Source organism: Ornithodoros turicata, chromosome 2 (assembly GCF_037126465.1).
Source record: "Ornithodoros turicata isolate Travis chromosome 2, ASM3712646v1, whole genome shotgun sequence".
Lineage (NCBI taxonomy): Eukaryota > Metazoa > Arthropoda > Arachnida > Ixodida > Argasidae > Ornithodoros > Ornithodoros turicata.
In genome coordinates, this window is record NC_088202.1 from 40,274,034 (window position 1) to 40,299,988 (window position 25,955).

Sequence of the window (25,955 nt, forward strand, 5' to 3'; positions counted from 1 at the left end):
TCTGATCACGTGATCTGCTTCCACGGGCTGCTTGAGTGAGCGGGGCATTTTTGATGAGGTCACAGAGTTCCGGACGACTGTCGTCTGAGGTCGCGCTGAGGAGTTCATGCGAGAAACACTCGTGCGTGAGTCAGCCTAGTCGCGGACGGGTACGCCAGTGACACTGCAAGGAAAAAACGCACGAGTGTTGCACAAGGGCTCATTGAAGGCTGATTCGGTTCGATATATGCGAACTGCGGAACTCTAGAGGCGCCAATACATGCCGATGTTTTTTTTTGTCTTTATTCTGATAATCTTGTTTTCACGCTTCGCGCGACACAATCGGCGAAATGCACTCCAAATGTTTCATGGGCGCTACACGGGGACGCATCAGAAGTAAACATGAAAGTGACCTGCAGACAAAATGTCACCCCAGTTCACGTAAAATCGCACATTTCATCAGTACACCACCGGTACCAGTACTTACCACAACCATAGCTAGGTTCCCTATCTGATGGCAGTACACCTGTACCACATGTTTCGTGGACGAAGTGCAGCTTTGCAGTGTACGTTGCCCCATTTCTTTCCTCCTCCACTGCGCTTCGCGTATTTCGCGTTATATATCATATACGGACTGTTCTCTCTTGAGTTTTGGCTTGTTTACGGCGTCGTAATACACAATCTGGGGTTGTAAGTCGCTTTAACTGATATGGTTCGTAGAACCACTCTTGCAATTTGAAGGCTAACACAATGGCGTTCACAGCATTGCACTCACTGCACTGATAAATATTGGACTTCCTTCGCGAGCTTTTGTTATTTGCATTGTTCTTTCTACCTTCAACGAACGAATATTGATTAGATGGCAAACAACGGACGCCACGTTTCTTTTCAAATGCCTTTCGATGGCAGTTCTTCCACTGAATGAGGCACTTACGGCAACATATGCGTCTGCAAATTTCCTTTCGGAAAATACAACAGCGTCTTCCAGTAATAGAATACAATATCAGCGAACCATCTCTAATGGACGGCATAGTGATGCAGTGTTTCTGCATTGCAGTCACTCGATGAAAACTAAATGCCTACCCAGTGAAGGTAAAAAGAAAAGAAAAAGAAAACAGTGCTGTCGCAGCTATGAAAGAACAAACACATCTTGTGCTACGCAAACGCACGGAAGGCTGTCACCGTGAAAGAGCCATACGTTGCATCCCCTGTTTCAACATTCCTATAGATCTCCATCAGAGTGCCTGAAAGGCATAGTCAGACGGCGGCGGTCACAGTCGACCGCTCGACAACGTTCGGCGCGCTGTCAAACCTGAAAAAGTGCCCTTGAAGATGGGTGATTCGCTTATAGGCGAACCACGCCTGTGCCATCATCTCTTTATATCTGCTCAACCTTCTGTTGTTCGTGGCGCACGGAGCGAGTCGTGCCTCCGATGGATTTCCGGGGATTACCGGGAATTGCGCGTGGGCCTTATTGTTTTGGCAGCTGATGGCAGCAGACTGGGCATTTTAAACGGGCGCGGGTGTTGATTCATATTTGTCGAGACCGCATTATTTTGCAAAAACAGTAACGGACCGAAAACGAAACGCGTTCTGAACAGGTGGGGTTCACCAGCCTCATTGAATTATGGACCAGCTCCCGTGGCCATTGTGGTTAGGATGGCCATTTTGCACGCCGACACTGGGAGGTAACGCGGGTTCGAATCCCCGCACCGGCTGCGCTGTTTGGGGTTTTACCCGTGTTTTCATGCAGGCTTTCAGGACGCATACTAACCCCCTCTGTCCCTCATTCCTTCCTCTCTCCACGTCTGTACGCCGCTCATAGCCATAGTTGTTTTGCGACGCTAACACGAAAAAAAAAATAATAATAATTATGGACTATGCTACGAACGTGAGACTCCGTACGAGATACGTGATTGATGATTGATAGATAAGCAATGATTGTGATGAACTCTGTGTTTGTAATCGTGCTTTGTCGGAGTCATCACCATAGCCGTGGTGACAATTTCCGAGACATTGGTGCAGTACGGACAAAAAAAAAAATTGAAACTTCGGCTGTTTGTGGGTTTTACTGTTCGACTGTTTATGTGTTTTATGACAACTTAGTATTTGCAATCCTTTTTTGTCGGTATCACCGCCACCACCACCATCATCATCGCCATCATCATCATCATCATCGTTCCACGAGTTTTTTACCAATGTAAAGTGATGTGGAGCTGCTGGCCTCACACTAATAAAGCCAAAATCTCTATTTTATGTTTTCTTTAATCAATCAATCAATCAATCAGATAATAAATGGCCAAGGATAGATGATGTGACGTGAATCGCCTTAGCATTGAAGATTGAACAAAGAAAGCAGTGTTGAGACAAGCCTTTCGAAAGCGATTTATCAGTTTCGAGAGGGGCATATGAATTGACGCCGAAATCTCTCAGTGTGGTTTTTCTACACGCGAGATGTCGGGGCAAGGGAAAATCAATGTTGATAGTTTTTATTCTTAATACGGCAAGACGTTTTAACTGAAACACATGCGTTGTTCCGTTCTATACGCTAATGTTGTGTACATGTTGTGCGCAATGTTCTACATTACCCCCCCCCCCCCCCTGTACACACAATACACTTAATACACACAACTGTGTGTATTAACGAATTAGCGAGGTTTATACTCGGAGTAAGGACCCGTACAAGCGCTCCCAACGGAGAACAAGTGGCAATGGAAGTTGATATCGGCTCGTCCGGGACAAATATTTGTCGATAATCTCACGAATTAAGCGGACACCCTTCGCAGTTGGTGGCAGGTGACTTCACGATTGGATGAGTAGAGCGTGGTGGTTAAAGTGATACATAATTATAAGGAACGCGAAAAAGCACGAATGGCGGAAGCCGCTTGCATTGTACATCCAGCGAGTTTATATCCATAGCAGTTCTAGGACGAGCTACTGGCTCTTGCTTCTCATACAAAGTATCTCCTCGTGCTTGTTGGTCCTCGCCCTTCAGGGTATAGGGATGAGAGAAGTGACAGTATACTGTCAGCTCTCTGTATGCTCTTTAGCAGATTCTAGTCTGTTAAAAGGCATCAGACGGCACACGCAAGATTTATACACTGGAAATACAGGGTGTTCAAAATTAAGCTTTCACGAGCGCATCGCAAACACAGCGATGACAGGAAACCGGATGATAACTTTACGCTATTTGTGTAAGAAACAGGTGCTGGTAGTTATGTAGCACCTGTTTCTTACTCAAGGAACAGAAAAATAACACCAGTTTTCTTTTGTCCGCCTATTTATAAAGTGCTAGTGAAAGCTTGATTTTGGACACCCTGTAGAATTATGAAATTGAGACGGGTCAGTTATGGTAACGATGTGGGGCGGGAGGTTATTCCATTCAATGGCAATCTTGGGGAAAAAGGAATTTGAAAATGAAACGCACCGCACAAATGAAAATTTGTGCAGTGCAAATCGAGAAAAAAAAATCGTGGTAACCAGACTTCGAGCAATAAAATCGTTAGCAACGCGAACTTCGCACCGTGTATTTCCAATGGGACATGGCAGTGTAGCACAATTGCATCGCCCTACCGCTGGGGGTGCCACTCACGCAGAAACAAACCGAGATCTGGTACGCCTAGCGGTAGCTAGACTCAACTGTGCCGTGACCGCCATATTGACTTCCGCATAGGAAAATCGGGATGCACGGAGAGCAAGGTTTGCGTGGATAACTTTTTTGTTAGGTGGAGTTTGGTTACTACGATTTGGCTGTTCGTTTTCATCATGTAAATGCGACATCCCGCGCCACCGGAAGTTCATGCGGTAAGCAGGGAACGCCATACATGCTTAAATGTGGGGCTGCTTTATCTGCACCCACCCTGTATATTATAAAATATATTATATTAATATATATTTTTATATATATATGCATATATTTATATATATATATATATATATATATATATAATTAAAATATTGTAATCAAATATTAATTTAAAATAAATGTAAATGAATGTCGCAGAGTGGGGACTACATTTCACGATCTGTTCTAAGAGTACATAATTCATGTGCATGAATGAAAATACTTCGAATTAAACCGTCAACCGTGATATCAAATCTTGCGACATGCATAGGACACAATTTCGCAGGAAAGAACCTCTAACTATTTTTTTTCTTCTGTGTGCGTGAGAAATTGATAAGCTAGCTAACTTATATAGCCTTATTCCACCAAAATTCACGAAGAACACATATTTACGTAGACTGCTGCATTCGGGAGACCAATTTATTATGACCAATTTATTAATTTAAAATGGGGAGTAATTGCAGTAGAGGGGGACTATAAGACGCTGCAATATTACTTCCCATTTTACACCTTGTTTTCTTAGAGTGTAAGCGTTCGCGCGCGCTCGTCCCCCAAGTATATAGTTCACGATATACCGCAGTGATCCGGTCGCTACCTCCATTGAGTTCGATTGCTGTAGGGTATGAGAGCGATATTGGCCATTCTAATTAGGTATCTTCATGCCGAAGGATAGAGCTTCAGTCATTCTTCCCTTGTGAGACCCCGAAGAGCCGCTCGGCACGCTGTGGGTGCGCAAGTACGCAAGGGCGCGCAAGTCTGAGGGCGAGAGGAGCTTATCCTGACGCTAGAATGTGTAGATAATGCACCTCAGTTTGTAGGCTTGAGCTATTGCTGTAATCAAACAAAATGTACAACAAATACATGGTGCCTCAGACTATCGAAAAAATAACAAGAAGAAGAAGAACTCCATGACTCGACACGGCGAAAGGGTAGTGCGACTTTTTTTTTTTTTTTTTTGAAGACCCATTCCACACGCTCTTTCCATGCAAATTGCGAAGTCCGTAGATTGCTCACTCGGGACGCAAGACTATATCATGCTTCGGTTATTGACAATGCTTCGAGGAAACAATAATGTATTGTTCGTGCTGATTCATGTACGCACATTACCCACACGGAAGCTCGCTAAACAAACTCCCTGCTGGCTATTCATCCAGGCGCGAGATGTTTTCTTCCTCCTATTCTGGTTCCTCCTCGAGAATTATGCTAGTAATGCGAATGACGGCTGCAACCCATATGGTCTATTGTCAGGGCAAATCGTTGGATTGGCACAACCTATGTCATTCTCGCATGGTTGTCGCCTTGCATACTGGCCGGGCAATATTGAGCCAAAGACAAACGGTGTGCACGCATCGACTACCGAGAAAGCATTTTACGTCACAGCCTTCTCTTATGAAACCTTTCGCGGGTTTATGTATAACTTTATAGCTTTGGCGACGGACGTAGGCGTGTTCTTCCGACGAGCGGCCGTAGCCTGAGTGCGCGATATCCGGATCCAGGCGGTTTTCCTCGCGCTGGTATCGATTGGGGCAGGACGGTGGCGTTGGTGCGCTGGCCTCGATGGCTGAGATGGAATCAAACTTGGGCGTAGTATGGGGCTTCTTGCGGTGGGAATACGGTACATGAATCGATCGTTTATACGAAATTTGTCCTGGTTTCCGGGATACTGGAACACCCGTGACGTTTCGGTCTCATGAACTAAACTGATCGAATGGTTTCACCCGAATGGTCCGAAACCGGAGGAGCACATCCGGGTCAGGAATGACTGAGATTTTGTTCAGAGTCTCAGCATCAACTTTGTGCCATTTGACAAACTACGTGTGGTGTTGTAAACCACCGTACGGTCGGCATTCTGTGTGAATTTTCTACTACAGAATATCGTTAGGAATGCGTGTTAATCAATAAGGGACTGTTAATGGAGCATTGCGACCAAGAGTAATTTTTGAGTGATATTCCACGTACGGGCCCAAGTCGAACTCTGACCACCCTGCCTCCCACCACCTTCCTACCGTACATATATATGGCATACAATTTTTCTTTGTATCTGCGATACACAGGCTTCGTCTCGGATTATCCTTCACCCCGCTCTTTAAGAGCAGGATTGGCCGTGGTGAAACGATGGTAATGATGTCACTGTGCTGCGTTGGCTGATATCGAGCGTGCGGTCATGGACTGTGACCTGTATCATAATAATGCGAGAAAGCTTCTATGAGACGGGTTGAGCAGCGCTACTGAGGTACCGCTTATGTTGGCATCAGTGCTAGGTCCCTAGCCTAATGCCACGCAGCACCGTCGAGCACTGTTTTCATCCCTGGATTTTCTATGAGACACTGGTTTCCTCCTCTACACGCTTTATCTGAACTCAATTCATATTGACTTTTACGCCTCGTGCAATAACATTACCCAGTCATGTGGGATTTATGCGATGACTGATTGGGTTAGCGCTATGGATATTTCGCGGTCGTACGGAACTTTGTCATACCAGGCACATTATTCACCCATCACCTCACCATTTCACATCACACACAGGCCACGAGCCTTGACGTAGTGAACCGCAAAATTAAGTGACAAATTTCCTGATTCATCGTCACTTCATTTCATTTATGTGTTGTTGTAGGTATGTAGTTTTTCCCCTGTACCCCGAAGAAAACAAAGACAAACGGCCGTGATGATGGCACTGCCGATGTGATATTTGCGATATGAAATTTAAGACGTCTTGATGACGCAAACAACCATCCAGACCTCGAGGTGAGACCTATGTGTACCGATGACTCCCGACACACTACCAGTTTTTTTTTAGAGGACGGGGGGGGGGGGGGGGGGGACATGGCACGCTAGCTTCTCCTGTAGGGCATATTTCACAACATCACGGAACCGTTAGTCTGCGTAACTATTTTGGCGACGTGTTTGTCACGCAATGCACGGCGCAGTGACCGGCCGCAACTGTATGCAGGTCTCTGACGTCATCGGCTCTGCATACAACACGATGTCGTCATGATTCACCAAGTGCGGGTGAGATATGTACAGCATGTACCGAGTATACAAGAGTCCGCAACAAAGGTGAACGACCAGCAAACATGCAACCGGTGTGCAAACTAAATAGGTTGTTCGCTGTCGTAGCTATGTGGGCAACGGTTCAATTAAACTGCTGCCGAATATAGCGCCACCTGAGCAAACTGAGGGAAAACGGGAATTGATTGCGAGAAAAGTAGAGGCTGAGCAGAGGACGATCGCTTGCGGAAGAGGCTTGTTTTGCGGAACTCCACCAATGACAATTGAAAGGCAATAACGTCCATCAGAGATGAAAAAAAAAAATCATTCCGCATGAATCAGTGTACTATATGTATTTGTAGATAGGTAGAAATCCAGCGAACCGGTAGAGAAGTACGAAGGGAGTTGCCTCAGGACATGAGCCGCCGATATTTCGAACAGAGACTGTTCTTCTGGGCGAAGAAGCCTGCACAGAAGAAGAACGGTCTCTGTCCTGAGGCAACTCCCTTCGTATATGTATTTGTAAATGTCAACGTTGGGTACGCTGGGGTTTCCGACTCCATCGTCTTTGGTAATGCCTAAATTATTGTTAGGAGTGCTTCCGATGCCTCAAGCTGTGCGAAATTGCTTAACTGGTCCATTCGAATTCACTCAACGACAATTGCGCGTGACGAGCTTGTGCTTGCTGAGTTGGAATGTGCAACTTCGGTATCGTATTCCGACCGGGCCCCGATCTTCAACTTTCAAATAGCGATCGTTATCGCTATATTTGATGTTCGAGCGCTCCAAAGCCGCTTTGCTAGGCTCGCGCGAGAGCTCGTGGCGAATCGCGGGCCGAACAGCTCGCGTGGCTCAGTTATGGTTGTTAGCGTGCTGCCCATGTCACGTCCAGACTGGGAGGTACCCGAGTTCGAATCCCGCTGCTGGCTGTGCTGTTGGGGTTTTTCCTGGGTTTTCCTCAGACGCTGTCAGACATATGTCGGCACAGTTCCCTTAGAAGTCGGCCCAGGACGCACATTCCTCAGGGCGTCAGTCGTGACGTTGCCCACCTCTGTGAGGCCGACAACGGCGAGCTCTTTCAGCACCACCACCATTTATGAGACAACGCTAAGTTGAAGATCGGGCCCTAGGGTCACTTCAAAATAGTCTAATGTTAAATGTCACAATTAGAAACGGCTAATGCCTCATGAAGCTTAGACTTTGTCCGCACTTCGACACCGAAATGACACGTGTCTCTACGTATGTTTCTTAAAACTTCCTATCAAGTCGATTTGCTAGCACGACTCTGCTTATCCTTCCTACATCTCGTTAAGAGAAAACCAACAAACTATAAGAGCTTTTCTAAATACAATCAGGCCCATTTCATCAAGCTATCCAAATCTATTGAATGGAACGTACCTCCTTTTCCGGCTCGCTCCCCTTACTTGTGGGGGAATCAAATTTAAAACGCGCTTACGCGTCTGCTCCCATGAATATCTCTCAATTCAAGTAACTAAAAAAAAAAAAGAAACGGCCTACGGAGGTCTCGAAGCCTTGCGTCGACACCATTTGCTTGAGCTAATTGTAAGGGCTTATGCGTTTGCGTCGTTCTTGGTTGAAGGTCGCCTCGACTAATTCTCTCGCTTATGTCTTTCAAGTATACAGATATTTTAGCGTGACCAATCTAATTTTAACTGTTTCGTCACATTAAGTGTTACCGTTATATCTAAAGTGCGCGCGCTCCAAAGGGTAGGCTCGCGCAAGAGCTCGTGGCGATTACGGGAGGACAAGTTGAAGATTGGGCTCAGGTTTCGGGCATTATGGCCTGAGTTGCTTTTGAGCCACTAAATAATAATAATAATAATAATAACAATAACAATAATAATAATAATAATAATAATAATAATAATAATAATAATAATAATAATAATAATAATAATAATAATAATAATAATAATAATATTTATTAACGTGCCCAAGAACAGCCAAAGCCTTGCCTCTTACATAATAATAATAACGATATCTTTCAAGCTGTATTTAGCGCATTCAAATACGTACTTAATGTATGCAGTTTTGATCAAATTCGTATTCCTCCAACACAACACATAGTTGTGCTACACGTGGCGCCAAATAAGGTTGCTCTCTATATCGGAAGTAGCCTCTTTCAGAATGGACGGAATGCGACGTTCACCTACTCCTACACGCTCGAGACAAGTATACACAAGAGTGGCGCATTCCAGCATTCTCCGCACTGCATGAGGAAGTTCATTTTGTCAGATGTGGACGATTATGCAACATGTATAGACGCAATCCGCACTTGGCTCGTGCGCATCCGAGCATTTTATCGCGTCGCCGGTGCAGTGTCCCTCAAACGGTACCCAAGCAGCACAATGTACTGAAAGTCGAGTGCAATAGGGGTGGACGGTATGTGTCTTATCAATGTTCTTTAGTTTCACGAGCCTGTTCAAGGCCTTCCGCATACCCGTCCACCCCTATTGCACTCGACTTTCAGGTGCTGCTTGGGTATCTTGTGAACAGAAGCAAAAGCTGATGATGGGCGAGCCAAGAACACCAAGTTATTTAAGCTGCGCTTTAATGAACATGTGCCGTTTCCGTTGGAGAGGTCCGCGCAGTTTTCGGCGTAGAAAAATACTGTTACCGTTAACTGTGTTAATGGGTTGACGACCTTGACTGGTAAGTTGCAGCACTAGTTGACAGTTCTGAAACAGCTAAAGAACCTCACGCGGACGATGTTGACGGCCGTTGCTTGGTGACCGAGCGTGTCTGAGAGCGTTGGGCCGAAATTTTGTTTATTTGTTTATATAAGGCAATATTTTCTTTGGCCGAAGGGCTAAAGGCACACAAGTACCGGACAAGGCCACGCCACCTTGACAGAAATTGGTGTAGGAGCCGTAGACGCAGCAGCGGCGTATAGGTAGATAGAGGTGTTTAGGGGGTTCACCCCCCCTCCCTTTCCCGAAATGGTACCGTCGGAAGTCCAATTAGGAGAGGGAAAACGAGAGGGAAATAAATTCCCTATGTAAAGTTCCCGTAGAACCCCTCCTCAAGTACTTTTCTGGCTACACCACTGCTCTGCAGATTTTCGGACTCTATATACGCTTTCGGACACGCGTTATATGCTCCGTAACGCAAAACGCTGCATGAAATTTCTTGGGTTTCTGTTACGTAAACCATCGGAAAGACGTAAATTCTACGTCAAAGAGAGGCTGCTGCGTCTCTCTGCTCTTTCAAACAAACTCTCATTAGGCAACCAATCATCATCGTCATCCGCACTAGACCACTTTCTTCAATTTCATGTTTCTTTGCGCGGCGCAAGTATACTGTTGCCACAAAAAAAGATGCTACTACAAGTGCCGCAGGACCCGTCAACTTTTATTTTAACCGTTAATCGCGTCAACCATTCTCCCTCCGGTTGGAAAGAATGGCGTTGCGTGTTGCGTTGCATAATTCCGTAAGTTGTAAGTCGCATCTGAAGGGCAGGAAACCAAATTTTCAAGTCTTTGTATAGTGTGCAATACGACCACTTGGAATGTGATATCGTCCGTGAGAGCAACCACAACGACAAATAGATGCTCACGATGACAAGAAGTGTTTCACCGGTGCCTTACAGTGTCCTTCCAATGGGCGTTCCCAGGAGTTTTTCCAATTGGTTGGGGGGGGAGCAAGGTGTGCAACCCTCTATGGAGATGTGCAACCCCCTTTCCTGGAGACGGACGCTGCGGACTGTGCGGGTGCTCAGAGGTTCATATTATGACATCTGAAAATAATCATGATCTAAAGAGTGCACAATTTTCACAGGAGACCTCGGAAATTCCGGGGGGAGGGGGGGGTGCGACCCTTACTTGCCCCTCTCTCTGAGACAAAAAAGGAAAGAAAGCACCGAAAGCGAGCACCGTGGGGGGGGGGGGGGTGTATCGTTTACCGAAAGAAAAATAAGAAAGAGAGGGCGACCTGCCTGCCCGCCGATACGCCAAACACCAAAACACCAAATTCCCTTGAGCAAACCGGTGGGCCCAAGGAAGTTGGTCGTGGCTGCGACATTGCACCACTTCATTTTCATATCATCTTGCGTAACTTCGCTCAAGCAGTACCACTCTCCTTCTCTTATTATGTGCTTCCGAGCGATCTACCTGCCACTAGCTCCGCTGTGGCGTGCTGTTGGCCTGTTACACATGTTGCGGTTGCACACCATGAATAGTATATTTTACGGCCGCATAGAATAGATGATTTTTCGTCGGTTTCAAGGTGAAGAAATTGTAAGGAAATGACAACCGCAGGTTTTACAACTCAGGTGACAACACACGATATTACGTGTGTTGTTTGTCCTGAGGCAGCCTTTCTGCTTCTTTTAGTTTACTCTTTTCAATAATAATTTACAACAAAAACAAACCAAAAAGAAAACAAAGTATAGATGCACGCTCCGAACAGGCGCCCGCGTCTTGTGCCTATATAGTCTACCCCCTTTAAAAAAAAGAGAAACGTAGAGAAACGTTTCTTTTTCTATCGTTTCTTTCAGAAACGTAGAGAAACGTTTCTTACAGAACGTAGAGAATATTATTGTGTTGCGACGTCTAGACCGAGCCGCGACTCCGCACCCTGAGGTGTTCCCAACCACACTTACGAAAACGTGACGTCTGACATGCTGCAGACCTGGAGTTCAGCCAGAATTCGACGGGAACTTCGCAGAAATGGGTTACGAGGCGATGCTAAACCGTAAGCGAAGCGAGGTATAGTAAATAACGCGACACACACAGTAGCACCTACAAGCTTGATGTGAGAGCAACACTGCAGAGAGGAGAAAAGCAAAACGTAAAAATTAGGGATGTAGTAGTCTACCTAGACTCGCAGAGAGCTAGAGCCACAGAGAACATAACCGTTTATTTCTCGTCCCACGTTCGTCTTCATCATCTTCATCAGCTTCATCATCTTGCTCGTGCTCAGTCCACTACATTCCTCTCTTCAAGATGGGACGTATCGCGACGGAGGTTTGCGATTTCTTTCCGGGTACCGCGGCGGACTGGGAAGGTTCTGTTCTTGGGCTGGCTTCTCTGACGTCGCTGTCGTTGTGTCCGTTTCTGGCCAGGGCAATGGTTGGATCGACTTAGAGGATGCTGAGGTTAATCTGACTTTCAGATGGTCAGCATGTACTCTGCGTTGCCTGCCATCGGCTAGCTGTACTTCGTACATGGCCCTGCCAATCCTTGCGGTAACTGTTGCTTTTGACCAGTGGCGTTTGTCCGGCGGATGGGCAGTCCAGGCAGCATCCCCAACACTGAAATCTCGTGCTTAAGATTTACGGTCATAATTTTCCTTCTGCCGGTTTCTTGCTCCGAGGAAACGTTGGTCCAAGCCTGGACGGAGGAGGTCGAGGGCGGAGCGTAGTTGTCTTCCCATGAGAAGCATGGATGGTGTTTGTCCTGTAGTTGCGTGCGGTGTAATGCGATACTGCAGGAGAAACGACTGGATAGCCTCTTTCTTAGTACCTCCTCTCCGCAAAGCAGTCTTGAATGTCCGCACGAAATTTTCCGCTTGACCATTAGATTTAGGATGTTACGGCGGAGTCAAGGTATGCTGAATACCATGCTGCTGTATAAATTCCTTGAACGTTGAACTCGTGAACTGGGGCCCGTTATCGGTGACGATTTGCTCGGGAAGTTCTTGCCGAACAAATATTTCTTGCAGCGTTGCAACGGTTGCAGAGGCAGTTGTTGACGGCATATACGCAACCTCGGGCCATTTACTGTAGGCGTCAATGACAATGAGGAAGTGATGGCCTTGAAACTCTGCAAAATCGCAGTGAATACGGCTCCACGCTGAGTTGGGAGGTTCCCATTGGTGCAGTCGCACGGGCCGCTTCTGCTCGCTGAATTCTGCACACTGTTCACAGCCACGGCAGAGTGTCTCCATGTCCTTATCTATACTTTAGACCACCACACGTAGGATCTAGCAAGCATTTTCATCTTGGTTTGTCCTGTGTGACCTGAATGTAAGTGTGACCTGTAAGTAATGTGACCTGTAAGTGTGAATGTAAGTGTCACCTGTGTGACCTGAGTAACCTCGTCGCCAATTTGTAGTAGTCTACCTAGACTTGCAGAGAGCCAGAGCCACAGAGAACATAACCGTTTATTTCTCGTCCCACGTTCGTCTTCATCAGCTTCATCATCTTGCTCGTGCTCAGTCCACTACAGGATGTGCCAACCGAATCCACGAATCCTAGGCAGGGATTCGAGATTCGGGAATCCGAATCCTAGTGTCCAAAATGTCGAATTGAATCTTTCGAATCCACAGACCACGTTTGTTCGTTTCTTTTTAAAATTGGCGCCTCCGGCGTGTGCCGACAGCCTCATTGACCGACGGGTGTTTTCCTGTTTCTTTCACATTGCTCTGGACTAATAGAATTCAGCCAGGAACTGTTACATTACAAGTTTAAAAGTAATATGGTTTTGCCTTTGATTCTTGCTTTAGCTTTATGGAAATGATTCAGACTCGAGAATTTATATATTTCTTGTAGTTGATGAACAATATGTTAAATAAATTACGTAAATGTTAAATAAATAAATATGGGTATATTTTCTCCCGAAACTGAACTTTTTTTTTTTTTTTTTTTTCATCAAGCAAATGTATCATATTCTGCTTCAAAACACTTTTCAGTAGAAGTTTTTTTTTCTTGGCTTTTTGAACTCTTTTTAAAGAAAGGATTCGAGAGATTCGAGATTCGTAAGACTCGTGGATTCGTACAACCTTCCTTGGATTCGGATTCGGATTCGCAAAATTCTGGATTCGTCCCATCTCTAGTAAAAATCGAAACGATGCGTTGAAAACCAGGTCAATAAATTATAACCACGCACTACCTTTGGCGTCTGTACGGAATAGTGTTATAGTGGGTACCTGGTCATGCGGGTATACTCGGCAATGTGTGTGTATGGATGTGTATTTTGTGTGTGTACGGAATAATGTGTGTACATGTAAACACGAAACGGTGTTTCTGCGATGAAGAAATAAGCTGCTGTCATAATGTAGGTATTGTATCAGAATCGCTTTTTTCTATTGAAAGTAAAAAAATTATCGAAACAAGATCGACAACTGTTGTCTTCCCACTTGACATATATATGTGCACACTGCTCTGAGTGCCCCGGTTGGAAAATCTCTACATCAGTATACCACCAAATCTCACGTGAAAAACAATTGGCCCCTTTCCATCTCTTCGGGGAAGACAACGCCGCTGATGTCAGCGAGGATTTGTACTGCGGTGAGCACATAACACAGAAGAAATACTGCACACGGTGCAAGAAAATAAGACGTGTGAGTCTCACTGAAAGAATTTCAAAGGCGGGCAACTTCACCGTCATGCGTATAGTTTCTCGAGAAGTTGCTAGCAAAGTTTGATGTTGATAATGCTGATGTTGGCGAAAAAAATGCGATCCACGCTCCATGCTTCACCAAAAGCACCGTGTCTTACGCATTTATTTGCAGAAAAAAAAAAGTACGCACACATATTCAGATGGAATAATATGTGGCGGCCATCAGAAACGTAGTACAGCTTTGATTTCGTACACCCTAAGAAATAAAAAAAAGAGTAATTGTAGTCCTTTTGGGGACCATGCATTGGTACAAAAATTGGGGTAAATGGGGAGTAAATGAATGTCACAGAGTGGGGTCTGCATTTCACGCTCTCTTCTAACCGTCCCAGGTACATAATTCGTGTGCATGAATGCAAATACTTCGAATTATGCCGTCAACCGTAATATGTCAAGTGATTCGAAATCTTGATACATGCATAGGGCACAATGTCGCAAGAAAGAAACGTGAACTGTTTTTTCCTCTCCGTGGATGGAAAATTGCTACGTTAGCTAAAATGGCTGTGCGGATTCTCATTGAAATGCGACAGCATTTAAGAGCTCATCGCTGGCATTCTCCGACGATAGACAGTAGAGACCTGTGAGGACTGCAGTGGCTGACGTACTTGCTCACCACTAGCTTGCCTATGCTCCTGACAAAGATACTGTTAGTCCTATTCCATCAAATTCACGTAGAGCACATATTTACGTAGACATGTTACATTCGGGAGACCATTTGCGAAGTTCAGTGACTATTAGCAGTCCACTGGGGAGTAATTGCAGTCTACGGGGACTAAAATGGGGAGTAATTGCAGTCTAGGTGGACTAGAAGCTGGAATTACTCCCCATTTTGCACATCTTTTTTTCTTAGAGCGTGTTTAGGTTCGTAAGGAGGGTAATTCCACCTCTGGTATTCTTACTGGAACGTTGCGCAGGTGAACTACAATCAAGGGGAGCGGGAGACAAAAAAACTGAAAGAGCTTGTCCCTCTATGTTTACCTGCCTCAACCACTATAGATTTACACGCAGGGTCAGAGAAAGATGTCGTGATTTTCGAGATCGCCCCTGCTCGTACGTTTAATATAAAGGATCAACTTATCAGTATAAAGTATTGATTAGCTGTGCATGGGGTCAGATTGCTGTTCCTCAGAAGCAAAAGAGTACGCGGTAAATCAATCAGTTTATGAGTATGAGTCAGTCGCTGTTCCCTCACTGTTGAGAAGTTCCATGCAATCGTATGATTTTTGTGTACGTTTAGAGCATGAGCTGAACAATACTCGCGAAGAAAAAACAATGGCAGATAGCTGCGAGGCATATGCAACAGGAACGGGACGTGTTTTATCGCTATGCTGTGGTTAAGTGGCCAATTATCGAAACGAAGTGGGTCAGTCCACGAGAGGCTGCAGTACGAGATACGGTTTTATTGCTTGGTAAAGCTCCACGTACCACTTTGTACACCTCGGTTGCATTGCGCACGGGCTGCTATAGAACTGCCTCTGGGAAGCGAAGAGTGTAAATTATGCACGTTACAGTATGTATCTTAAGGACAACGCGATTTATTATGGTAATTCACTCCACGTTCAGCGTATGATATGACGACGATATAACGTTCTACCTTCGCAATACCGGAAATCGATTCGAGATCCGTGGCAGTGCTTAATAAAGAACCCATAAGTGAAGCGGACATGTACCAACACCAGTGCGATAACGCTGGTGAAATTTATGAAATAAATAAATAAATAAATAAATAAATAAATAAATAAATAAATAAATAAATAAATAAATAAATAAATAAATAAATAAATGAAGGATTGACGCGGCACATAATTGGGAATGGAAGCTACGGCTATTTCATTTCCAAATACATGCGCTACCGCATTGGTTCATTTGTGAAGCCGATTAACTTCTCTCTCTCTCTCTCTTTCGTTCTATTTCTCGTTGCTCGTAACTACACTGCATGGATGTACGGTGCATCTCATGTTAACGCGTGTGGGGGAGAGGGGAAATACCAGGGGAAATAGGTGATTTGTCCGTCCTATACTTTAGCCACTGCAGTTCGCGAGAACGCCATGTTGATGTGGTGCAACCGGCCGCACACCTATAACCGCAGATCAGAAGCGTTCACGTTTGATCATTGACTCCGACACATATTGGATTTTTTGTATGAGCTTCATTGAAGGCCTCATGCGCGTTTTAAGCTAACGTGTTGTCTGTGGTTCTCTTCTGTTTATATTTCGTCGCCAGTTACACAGATGTTGCCGGGTCCTTATGCGGAGGTTATCCGTCCGTTATTCGAGGCACCGCAGCTGGTATAGAATGTCTGCTGCACAAGCGCCGTCAGACAAAACCCGATGCATCGAAAAGCCTTGACGCCACGCATTCTCCATTGGCTTTTCAGTAAACTACAATTGATAACGATGTTAAGTCACAGCCGCCACAGCCGCCAGCCACGTTTTTACAGCCTCCACTGTCCAGCCTGAACTGATCCGTATTTCGACGTCAGCGAAAATGCAAAGGAGAGAGAGAGAGAAATAAAAATAGAGAATTAACGTCTGTCGTAACATTTTACGATTTTGGTCTTTATTTTGCCCAGCTTCACGCGCCTCAAGATAAGATAGATATATAAAAATGAAGAGCACGCAAAAAATCAGATTCCCCTCTCGCGTGAGCGCATCATTCACATTATATCTTTCCGATCGCCACACGAGGCAGTTTTCGGCAGCATCAGCGTCACTCGTATGGTCGCTACGACATCCCGGGGGCTAATGGGTGCAATTCCGCTGCGGAGGCCCTCACGTTATTTTCCGTCCCAGCTATTTCGGGGAAGCCCACGTAAACCGGGTCGACAACAAAACCTCGCAGGAAAAACAGGAGACAGCTTGGCGCTCACCGGTCGTGTGTGTGTGTGCGCGGCATGGGAGAAGGAAGAGGAGGAGGAAGCGTCTTACCCCTTTGGGGCCTCATTTTCGTCGTCTACTCCACCCGACCCTTGCGTCATTGCAGCCAGTTCATAACGATTCCACGTGGCCTGTAATTACAGAAAATGCCATTCCTTTTTCTGCGCGCCGCCGATACTTAGAAGAGTTGGGGCGCGGCATCCCGAGAAAGCGCACCGGAGGACCCGTCGTTGCGCACGGTTATTGATGGCGAACGTGTACAGATTTCAGCGATGGCAGATTTCGCTCTCTAACGCAAAATCATCTCGTAGGCAAAGATACGAGATTGTAGATATCAACCTCAGTGAAATGGGAGGAAGACGGCTAGCAGTCGTCCTTCAGTAAGGATATGGGTTAAGTGAATGACGCAATGCAGAGTCGTCTTGCCATTAACAGTTTCTTTACGCACAATTACGCCTTTCAGATCGTTTACGTGGGTGACACTAGTGAGCTTTAGTACAACGTACGCTGTCGCATTTGCGTACGTAAGGGATAGCGTGGTGGCTCTGCTCAATGCGCAAAGCTCTGCTTGTGTCTAAGTGCGTGTGCGAAACCGCCAACGCTATCCCTTACGTACGCAAAGTACGATATACTAAAACTCACTACTTAAGAAATTTTATGTAACGTTATGGAGCATAACGTGCGGGAGAACACAGAGTCAGAAAATGTGCAGGGCAACCTCCGACGTCTACAGCTCCTCCACCAATTTCGTCCTAACGCTCTCAAGCACAGTCGATCACTATATGGTTTCGGATTTACGGAGTTTATTATTATTGTTTTGGCAAATTCTGGGAGGGTGTTCTTCGCCGCCACCACACGTCCTGGTGGATTCCTGCCGGAGTTAGGCCCATCCCAAGACAGATATTCGTACACTGTGCCTTCACTCTCTCCGCGCCCTCTCAACGCTCTCTCAACTACGCGGATTACCACCTGCCTGCGGCCAGCACAGGACACACGTGTAGCGCGCACGTGCGATTTGCTGGTGTCGCGAATCTTGGAGTGTGTTCATGTCCCATGATTAAAGTTTCGCGTTTTCCGAGTTCAATGTGTTCCGGGAATTTGGAGGTTTGCGTCGTTAATTTCTTTCTTTCCTTTTTTCAACTGCACGAGTTAATATCAGAAGTTCGGAGAAAAAGCGATATCCGTGTAACAACCTACTCACCCCAACAATGAGAAGCTGCCTCACAAAACGCGCTTACTGCTATGCGGCAGAACTCGCAGATGACACCTGTATCACGATCACCTGGCGATGTGAACAGATCGAAATCTGGATATCCCTTGACGTAGTCGCAAGACAATATTTCGCTTGCATCCCGTCTTACTGTCTGCGTTGCGACAGCTAGCTGCCCTTTCAAGAAGACAATCTGTATGTCATCTGTACTCCCTTGTCCACAAAGAGAAAGAGACAATAAGTACATGAATGACGATGAGATGAGGTGAGAGAGGAGGAAGTGATGCATGATTCACATAAAAGGTGCAGTGTAGAACCTAGGTCCTGGACGACCTGAGAAATGGCCGGATTGACTTCAAAGTGCCTCCATCTGGAGTACCCACTAAATGGGATGGGTACCCTCTTCAGTGACTGCAATGCCGGGGTGCCAAAGATACCGCGTTACACGAACTGCTGCACATGGGCGTACCGAGAAGGGGGCAAGGGGGCCATGCCCCCCCCTCCCCGCACGGAATCCCTTAGCACCCCCACGGAAAAAAATCCTGGGAACGCCCATGCTGAGTGTCGCGATCCACCGTTCTTTCTCTCGGGGGCTGGTAACCCTCGATGGTGGGCAATCATGGCACGAAAGGAAAAGAAGAACCTCGTCATCCAGTCATCAGGACGTATCCCTTCCTGCTGAGCTATGGGTTACAGAAATCCCAAAAGCGGAGCTTTTCGGGTAAATTCGAATTGCTTTAAATTTTGCCGGCGTATGTTTTTCAGATTTTTGCGGATTAATCCGAAAACCCGGAACCCTACTGATCACCAAGCAACGACCGTCAACGTCGTCTGCGAGAGATTCTTCACATGTTTCGGACCTGTCTATTAGTGCTAGTCTACGCCCAGAACCTCACGGACCTCTCCAACGGAGAGAGCCCCCTACCCCTAATATTCCTTTAAAAGTTCATTGAACGCTAGGTCAGAGAAAGGTTCGATATTAAACGATGCCCAGCTGGACAAAAAGAGAGAACGTGGACTTAGGTTCCAGCGCCTCAAAGACTAAAGAGCCTGTGTAACTATCGCAAGGATTGACGTGAACAGATGCGCCAGCGTCAGAGCACCATCCACGATGACAGACACCTGGTGATAAAATTAGCTCCGTCCGACCTTCTGATCTCCTGGCGCGGGCACGATTATAAAACAGAGTTGCCATGCAGTCGAAGCGATCAGCAGCAAACATGCCTCCTCGAAGGATTTTGAGAAGACGAGTGCGGCGTTCATATCGCAGAAATGGTATCTTTGCATGCTTCCAATCACTTTTAATCATTTGTCATTTCATATTTACGTTTTCCTTGCGATAGTTTTTGTGAGACCTCTTCCTTGGCATGCTTTTTGTCAGCGCAGGTATTTTTATGCCGTTATTGATCGGACGGTGAGCTGGAAAACCGTAAGAACGCAGATGAAATATAAACTCCGTTTATAAAAATGATTGAAACGAAATGGAAAAGAGTGTTACCTGTACATATGTCTTAGCTTTTATGCTGCCTTTACGCTTTTAAAGCATGAGCCGAGATCCTATTCTAAAGCTGCCTTCCTACTATAGTTTGCCCCATGTCAAGACGCCGGCTGGAGTGAAATAAGTGCCTGCTCCCTCCACTGCGAATTAATAATACTGATTTAATTTGGTTTTCGATAATACTCAAGGCTTGAGCGAAATCCCTTGTTCAACCACTCTATCTGTGCGCGCCAAATAAGTAAAGGAACCTCGTGAAGTTTGCCTCATTGTTTAAATTTTAGAAACCAGCAGCTCATTTTTCGACATCTGACCGGGATCTGAAAACAGTTCGAGATATTGTTCGGTCGTCGACAAGCGTTAAAAACCGCCACCGACGGCGACCCAAGTGGACCACCTTCAAAATAATTCCACGTTCCGGATTCACGAGACGCCCTTGCACCAGCAGCCTAAAGTGAAAGTCCGAGTTAGTCAAGGACAGTGTCCGCTTGGCGTATTCCACTGGTGCCGGAGACATTTCAGTTCATAATTCGTGCGTAATAGATGAGTTTGGAAAATCCCAGAGTGCTTAGCGTCGCTTTGAACTGTGGGAGTTTACTAATACGAAAGAAACGGATGACCTCCAAACTGTTTCGATTTCTCCCCTACCGGTCCATCGTCCACGAGGTGTCAAGGTCAGCGAAAGCGAAATGTGAAGGATTATCCTTCGTTCCCCCGCTCAGCAAGCGCCCAGGATGCAATGCGTCCACAAACAGCACTGGGATTTTCTGAACTCGTCTATTAGATATTCAGAACTCACTTTCGTGAATAAAGTACAAGAAGCGCCTTTCGCTTTGTTATTTGTTCGAACAAAAAGACGACTGTGAGTATTCTGTTACCGTGAACCATTTCTTAAAGGAGCAATGAGGTGGCATTTAGCACGGCTCGTAGCTATATCTCATCCGTCAAGCTATCAACCAGGAGTCACCATGCTAAATATTTTCGCTGTGCGGTGTAGTGTCGCGGCGCAATCAAATTTACAAAAACTGTCGGAGAAAGCAGCCGCGAAAGGTCCGACACGATCCTCGTGAGACGTCGAAAGGTCTCCGCGTGCCTTTCTCCTTTGTTTCTTTCGCCTCAGTCTACATCACGAGTCACGTGACAGGGGGATAGGCGACGTCACGACATTCCCTCATTCTCCGATGCGCTCTTTCCAAGAGCGGAGGATATTTGAAAGGTGTGCGCCGAGGGAACAGAGGCCTCGTGCGGGCCGCGCTCCAGGTCACTTGCGCCCGTCGTTCTTTCGCAGGAGCTCATTTTATTCAATGCAGAACACGACGCATTCAAAAAGACACACAAAAAGGAAAAATGGCGCCATCTCAGTGCTTTTTTTAAAGGCCCATGAAGCGAATAGTTATAGCACATAAACTAAAACAAGAACACAAAAAAGCCTGTCTTTTTCACTGCAAATCCCAGAACGTTCCAATCAACTAAACTTCTGTGCGCAAGGACTAGACAAGTCGAACGAGTAAATTTCTGCTATATACGTTAAGTTGTTATAATTTACGACATAATTGTTGAAGGTGCTTATTGTGCAGTCCTATCGCGGGTGCTTTGCTAAGTACGCTTGCCGATCCTATCCTACCTATATGATATTTTGAAGCGTCACGTACTATTGTGTAGCCGTTTTTTCATTCGTGAAAAAAAAAAAAAAAAAAAGGAAGTAACCCAAGCAGCAAAATGTACTGAAAGTCGGGTGCAATAGGGGTGGACGGATAGGTGGAAGGCCTTGAACAGACTCGTGAAACTAAGGAACATCGATAAGACACATACCGTCCACCCCTATTGCACTCGACTTTCAGTACATTGTGCTGCTTGGGAAGTTTGTCTTTTGCTTGAGGAAGTTGAGCGTATTTCGGATGTATTCCCCCCAACCCTCCGTTCTTTTTTTCCCTCTCTCTCTCTTATTAAATACTTTATTCCTGTCAAGATGTTCCTGAAATTACTGTGTAAATAGCGGCACAGTTTGTCGTCCTGTTGAAGTTTCTTCGTATCGCCGGTATTCCATGTATCTCCGTGATTCACGCAGGTTGAATCCTGGAAGCGCATCTCGAGGCCGTTGATAACGCCGAGAGAATCTGTGTCAGTTGCTCGCAAAGGGTCTTGTTAACGGATTTGCATGCACTTTACTCGATCACTTCAAACTGAAAGTGTTTTTGCAAACCAAGCGGGGTAAACCTTCACAGAAGTTTCTTATCAGTTGATAGCCACACGAGAAATTAACCTTTGAGCTATCGGTGGAGCTCCCTAAAGAGGTTTCCGTGTTTGCCAAGTGTTTGTTCCACGTTTCCACTGTGGCGTGTTATATCACTGGAATGCATACTCGCTTGTGGACGATAAGATTGAATGAGCGGAAGGACTTTCCGTCGGACACGGGAGGCTCGCGGTGGATGACACGAAGGTCTTACGCTTCAGCGCTGGGGTTTCTGCACAGGTGAGGAATTCGCCCCTGGTTGGGGGGAGGAGGGATTTGTGGTTGTCATGATAGTACCTAACATTCGCCTCCAATCGGACGTTTGCTTTTACAGGGCCTCAGGCACGCTGAACCTCATCCTCTGTTCATACGTTCACTTGCCCCTGGCTTTACTCTCTTCTCGAATGCCCATCACAACCCCTCCATTTCCTCTTTTCTCCACAAAAAAAAAAAAAATAAAATAAATAAAGAAAGGAAAGAGAACGCTCCCTTTCCCTCGCGGGTATAGATCAGAAATTTTCTTCCACTGTCAGTGTTGCGTCACCGTTTGTATGCCACTTCTTTAGTGTTGCCAGTGCAAGACGTTTCAACACAATGCAGAAATGTCGCCGAAAGCAACAAGCATTGTGCGTGCGGCTTTTCCGACATCTTGTTGGGAAATGGTCGTGACGAGCTCGAGCTGCGGGCAGAGCGTGTAGATGAGATGTCAAGTAATAATTGAAATGCCATTGAGGATATATTAGCTAAACAGCAATTGTGACACAAACGTGATCGCGAGTGATAACCATGAAGCACGCTTGAAGAACCGTGGAGTCAGAAGTTTCGATGCTCATTCCAGTAGGAGAAAAGCCTTCCACACTAAAAGGCGAGACTGTGGCTAAAATAAATGAGCCTGATGGGTACAGAAACTAACCGTCGTAAACAGAATAAGTAAGTAAGTTTAGACTTTTGCGGTGTCGTCCAAAACCATCTTTTATTGTCTTTCCGAACTAGCGCAGTATAGCCATGGGAGGTGCTTACGGGTATATGGTACGCGTTCCATTTCCTATTATACTTACATTATTGGCCTGCTCTCCATCGAAAGGCTGCACAAGATCAATTATACATTCTCTCATTTGAGATCTTGAGGAGAAGACGTCATTTTCACACCTTAGTAGCGATGTGCATTCACATAATCGCTCTGGAGTAGCCGGTCTCACGCTAAGTAGGGCCTACACCTGCATATTTTTCTTTACCACCACCACCACTACCGCCGTCGTCATCATCATCATCATCATCATGTTTAAAAGATATCATGTGTCTCTTTCGCATTCTTTCCTGAGCCATATTGCTTCCGCACAGCGTGTGCACCTCATTGTATATAGAATGGTACCAACAATGGAATACATACTCATATCCGCAGGAGGTCTGCGTTCGATGAATCTGCAAAATCAAAATGCCACACACGCACGCATAAATGGGATGATGATGCGGTGGGTCATTCACCGCCGCTATGGCGGTACACTGCCCCATTACTCTTGCGGAAGGGATGAGAAAGGGATGATGATGGAAAAGTGTCCTATTAGAGTACGTCCATTAGTCCAGTGCTGGAGAGGAACTCAGCAACAGCTCGTAGGCCTTGCATCAGATGTGAGGTGTCCGACCATGGCCAGAGAATTTTGGCTAAGCTGGGCTGGCGTTGATCGAGGCGCTGCAGAGCAGTTTTCATGAGGGCGCGCTCCGGACCGTACTCCCGTAGACCAGGAGGATGTGATGGAGGTCACCAAAATGCCGGTAACAAACTGACTATTGATTTTATGTTTAAAATGTGTAAATAGTGTAGTGGGCTCCGAACGGAACTGGGTTTCCCGCTTGTATTGGGACTACCAGCAATTAGATGGAAAAACAGTTTATACACCTCACAGAAAGATACTACGTCTTAGCATGAAACAGATAAAACCTTGCGTAACATATTTCATCCGAGTTATGACGCGAACAACCGTTAAGAACTTGATGAACGAGGGCTGGAATTGCGTGCGTCGCCTTATCACACGATGAAAGGGAGGAGCACGATAAGAAGCACAGTTAAAGGGTCTGCGAGATGCGGGATCGTTTTTAGTGGCAAGTTGTCGACATGAAGGTCACCACCGGCTCCGTGTCCAGTAAGAGCTTTCACTCGTTCCATTGGCGCTGTGCATAAACAACTTCAGAAACGAAGTGAGACTATCTCAAGTACTTGTACATATGGAGCTGATATATTCAACGATCCTGTCTACTTAGTTGAAAGCTACTTTCCCTGTATATTAATTGTTATCGGGAGACCTTATAGCAACCGTTTCTACCCAATTATCTGGCATGTGTGATCATCCGGCCGTTGGGTGAAACTGGAAACTGGTTACCTTAGACCATGGAGCTCATCAATGCAGCAAGCCGTATACTCAATTGTAAGACACGTTCTGTCGTTGCCTTCATCAATTTTCCTCCCTGTGTCACTCTATTTTGTTATACAGACACCTACGTAACGACTTACGCAACTTTTCGTTAACGATAAGTATTCATGACAGGATAATTTTTTGCAAGTTTGAACAGCATTATGGGCGATGCAATCTCCTTTCAACAAGAAGACGAATTGACGACTATCCCAGCGGCAAACTTCACGCTCCCTTCAATGAAAGACGCGATACATGTACAAGTACGGGATCGCTACGCTTCAGGCATTTCCCTATACCTCAGGGGGAGTGTACACTGTCCCTGTTTTTTTGCAACATCCCCTTGAAATTTCTGAGATTGCCCAACACAGCTCAGCTACCAGTGCATATACACACAAACATGTGTCCATATACATATACCCAACACTCTTGGAAGCTCGGCACCCCCCCCCCCCAACTCCCCCAGGGGTCGATTTCTGGGGAAGCTACTTCTTCTCATCCTTTAGGTATCCAGATAATTTGGATCCTTGATCTCAGCCAAAACGGTGACATCTCACTACGGCTACTGTCGATGGTGCAATTGCGTTGAATTTCCTCGACTTGAGCTTATATGCTAAAACACTATTAGAATTCGTCGTTCAAGCACCTTTTCGTATGATAGTGGGTGCACGTACGTGTGCTACACAGAGTTGTTTAAGTCTGTGACAGGGATTAAAGGAGTACAGAGGGCCATCCAAAAAAATTTCAGATTAAGACATCTGATGAAAGTGTGTGTGTCATTATACCGAATAGCGCGAAAGGTTTTGATGTGTGCAATTTGTTTGCCAGAAAAAAACTCACATAAACATAGCTCCGCGCCTTCACCCTTAACTCGCCACTCAAGCTATAACGAGGATGAGGAGGTATGATGGCACGTCACCGATGACGGCATAAGGAGACTCGTTCTGGTTTGCCGATCAGTGGGGGTCAGCGCATTGTTCCTTTGCCGCCGTAAACCTGTTTTGCCAGTTTTCCCGGAGAATTGGGGATACAAGGAGCGCCCGAAGCTTTACCGAGCAAGGAGAAAGGCTTTATCAGAACCCCGAACAGCCGAGTAGCAGACGACAGCGGAGTAGCAGACAACATTTTTCTAGGCCAATCAGCGAGCGAGTCCTTATAGCGTCAGCGCGAGGTTCCAGGCAGATCACAGGCTGGTACTGCTCTTCACCACCGTTGCGCACGGTCGCTTTTTGCGCCATATTTTAAATTCAGTTTCTGCGATAATTATGACTCTGTGGTGTAAATTACTTCGCATGGTGCATCTTACTGGCAAACTTAACAGTTTTATAAGAAGAAAACTGGGTGTTAAAAATGACTTCTGTGCTACTTTAAGTGCGAGAGAAATTTTCAATTTGAACTTGACCCGCTTCACGTCTTATTTGCGGCCCCCTAAATTTCGATAAACATTCCGCACACGTTATTTTCAGCAGGATAAGTGCGTCAGTGAGTGAACGTTGTTCATTGCAATGTTCTATCATTTTCGATTCAAAAGCTTTTCAGTTCCAGTAGACAGCGCAGTAATTAC

General features: G+C 45.8%; 1 protein-coding gene across 8 annotated transcripts in view; it reads left to right on the forward strand.

Annotated features, from left to right (window-relative positions):
- The window catches only part of LOC135385315 (uncharacterized), a 56,362-nt gene that overhangs the window by 24,828 nt on the left and 5,579 nt on the right, over positions 1 to 25,955 (forward strand). The window contains exon 1 of one of the 8 annotated variants that reach the window (XM_064614560.1): positions 9,394 to 9,484. The exons of 5 other annotated variants lie outside the window; for them this stretch is intronic. Coding sequence is in view for 2 of the 3 variants with exons in the window: in XM_064614554.1 (XP_064470624.1) it covers positions 19,476 to 19,530 (55 nt within the window). In the remaining variant the exon portion in view is untranslated. Of the gene's footprint in view, positions 1 to 9,393; positions 9,485 to 19,460; positions 19,531 to 24,096; positions 24,125 to 25,955 lie in introns of those variants that run through there. 2 more of the 8 variants (XM_064614554.1, XM_064614556.1) reach the window with 2 other exon arrangements.